This window comes from Sinocyclocheilus grahami, unplaced genomic scaffold, assembly GCF_001515645.1.
Source record: "Sinocyclocheilus grahami isolate Dianchi unplaced genomic scaffold, SAMN03320097.WGS_v1.1 scaffold338.1, whole genome shotgun sequence".
Classification (NCBI taxonomy): Eukaryota; Metazoa; Chordata; class Actinopteri; order Cypriniformes; family Cyprinidae; genus Sinocyclocheilus; species Sinocyclocheilus grahami.
In genome coordinates, this window is record NW_015505517.1 from 429,491 (window position 1) to 431,474 (window position 1,984).

General features: G+C 37.1%; 1 protein-coding gene across 1 annotated transcript in view; it reads left to right on the forward strand.

The window, feature by feature from the left end:
* LOC107602918 (zona pellucida sperm-binding protein 3) overlaps positions 1-1,697 on the forward strand; it is a 16,616-nt gene extending 14,919 nt beyond the window's left edge. Inside the window, exons 4-7 of the mRNA XM_016295540.1 lie at positions 908-1,082; positions 1,153-1,270; positions 1,397-1,482; positions 1,601-1,697. Coding sequence (XP_016151026.1) covers positions 908-1,082; positions 1,153-1,270; positions 1,397-1,482; positions 1,601-1,697 — 476 coding nt within the window. The remainder of the gene's footprint in view (positions 1-907; positions 1,083-1,152; positions 1,271-1,396; positions 1,483-1,600) is intronic.
* Positions 1,698-1,984: the final 287 nt, after the last annotated feature.

The following is a 1,984-nucleotide window of genomic DNA, read 5'->3' on the forward strand; positions in this document are numbered from 1 at the left end:
GTGCTTTACCTGGAAACCTAAAGCTGCACTAGGTATACATCACATATTAGCACAAAAACGTGATATTTTAAGCACTCAATTGAAAATGTACACATAACCTATCAATCGTACTTACAGGTTGTGCTTCGGAGAGCTTGTTAGTCCAAATTAAGAAGATAGAAGAAGCCAACGAAGATAAAAGCCAAGATTAGAGAAGCAGTCCTTGGTAAAATGACATGCACACAACAAAAGGTTTGAATTGTATTTCTGTGGTATCCTTGAACACAGCGTCTTCTCAACATGATGTAAACACACTAACTAGCGGAAGTGTTTGTGGGCAGGTCAGACTCGCGGGCAGAGTTTATGCAAAATTGTTACACAGTGACGTATGCTTTTGCGGTAACAGGCAAAAGATTCGAAAATATGACGACTCGTTAAGGCGATTCAGAATCGACTCTCTCTTTTGAGAGACAATATCTTTATTTATCATGCACTTTTTGATTAACAACTTTGCAGATTGTTTTCATTTAAGGATAGCCATGTTATAAACTGCAAAAGAGATATTTTTCAAAAACCCATATGACCTGCTCTTTAATGTTTATGAATATGCATATGAATATGAACTTTACTAAACAAAGCCAATATTTTAATTGTGTTGTCAGTTGCGTTAGGTTAAAAAGGCAAGTAGTTGCAATAACAGGCAGGCACTTCATGGATCAACTCTAATATATATGCACTGTAAGCATGCAACAGAGGAGATTAGAAGAGTTGCATTCCAAAGATTGCCATTACAATGCATGTTGTAACTTGCCCAGAAGCTTTTTATACATTACCACACTTTCAAATATGTTTTTGACCTAACCCTGATTTAATCTGTAAACCAAGCACTGTAAAAGGATGCTGATGGTCTCATGTATCTATACTGTAGACTCCTGGTCTTCTCCAGTCAGGTCTGCTGTGTACCTGCTGGGTCAGCAGGTGAATGTGCAGGTCTCCATGCGACATAATTACCAAGGGGTCAAGCTTTTTATCAACAGCTGTTATGCAGCTACAGTCAACACTTTGAGTCAAGCATCCAAACACAGCATCATAGACAATTATGGGTGAGTGGAGCAAAACAGTGACTTTGTGGAACATTTATCAGACACAAAACACTGTCTCTCACACATCCAGGTGTTTACGGGAAAGCCGGATAAATCCAGGTGCTTCAAGATTCAGGTTCTCCAGGGCAGACAATGTTGTTCAGTTCTCCTTTGGTGCTTTCCAGTTCATTGAGGCTCCAGATGCACAGGTGTGTTTGTGTTGATTCTTTTCTCACGGTTGACATATTTATGAAGACAAAACTGTGCTGTACTGTGCATTGTGTTGCATTCATTCTTTGTGTGATTCATTAAGTTCTCTGTGTGATTTATTGTAGATCGCACTCCATTGTGAGCTCTCTGTTTCTGGTGGTGGACCTAGTCCAATGCAGAAGTCTTGTTTTTACAGCCACACTGATAAAAGGTTAACAAGACTAAACATATGTTGCTGAGTGTTGTAAATATCATGAATAACTTTTTTTTCTATCATAAACAAAACCTCTTTTACCACAATTGTTCTACTAAAACTTTTCATTTGTTAGATGGATCTCAGTGTTTGGTCAAGATTCTATCTGTGACTGCTGTGATTCAGTCTGCAACCAGACCAAAACCAAACGAATAACACATGAAGGCAAGTAAATCATCAAACATAAATCCAATAGCAGTAGTCACACCTTTGCAGTATTGGATTATCACTTTATTTCTTACTATGCTGGTCAAAAAAGACCTTATCAGATGACTGCACCAAAAAAACCTGTGTATATGTTAATATACCATGTTAATTTGGTGTATCAGCTAAAAAAAAAAAAAAGTCAAATTAAAGGAAAGACAAAAAACCTGCACATGATATCCACAGAAGAAATGTTGAAAAATATATATTACAAGGCAAAATAAATACAAATACAAGTGCCAAACACAGTTTTTTT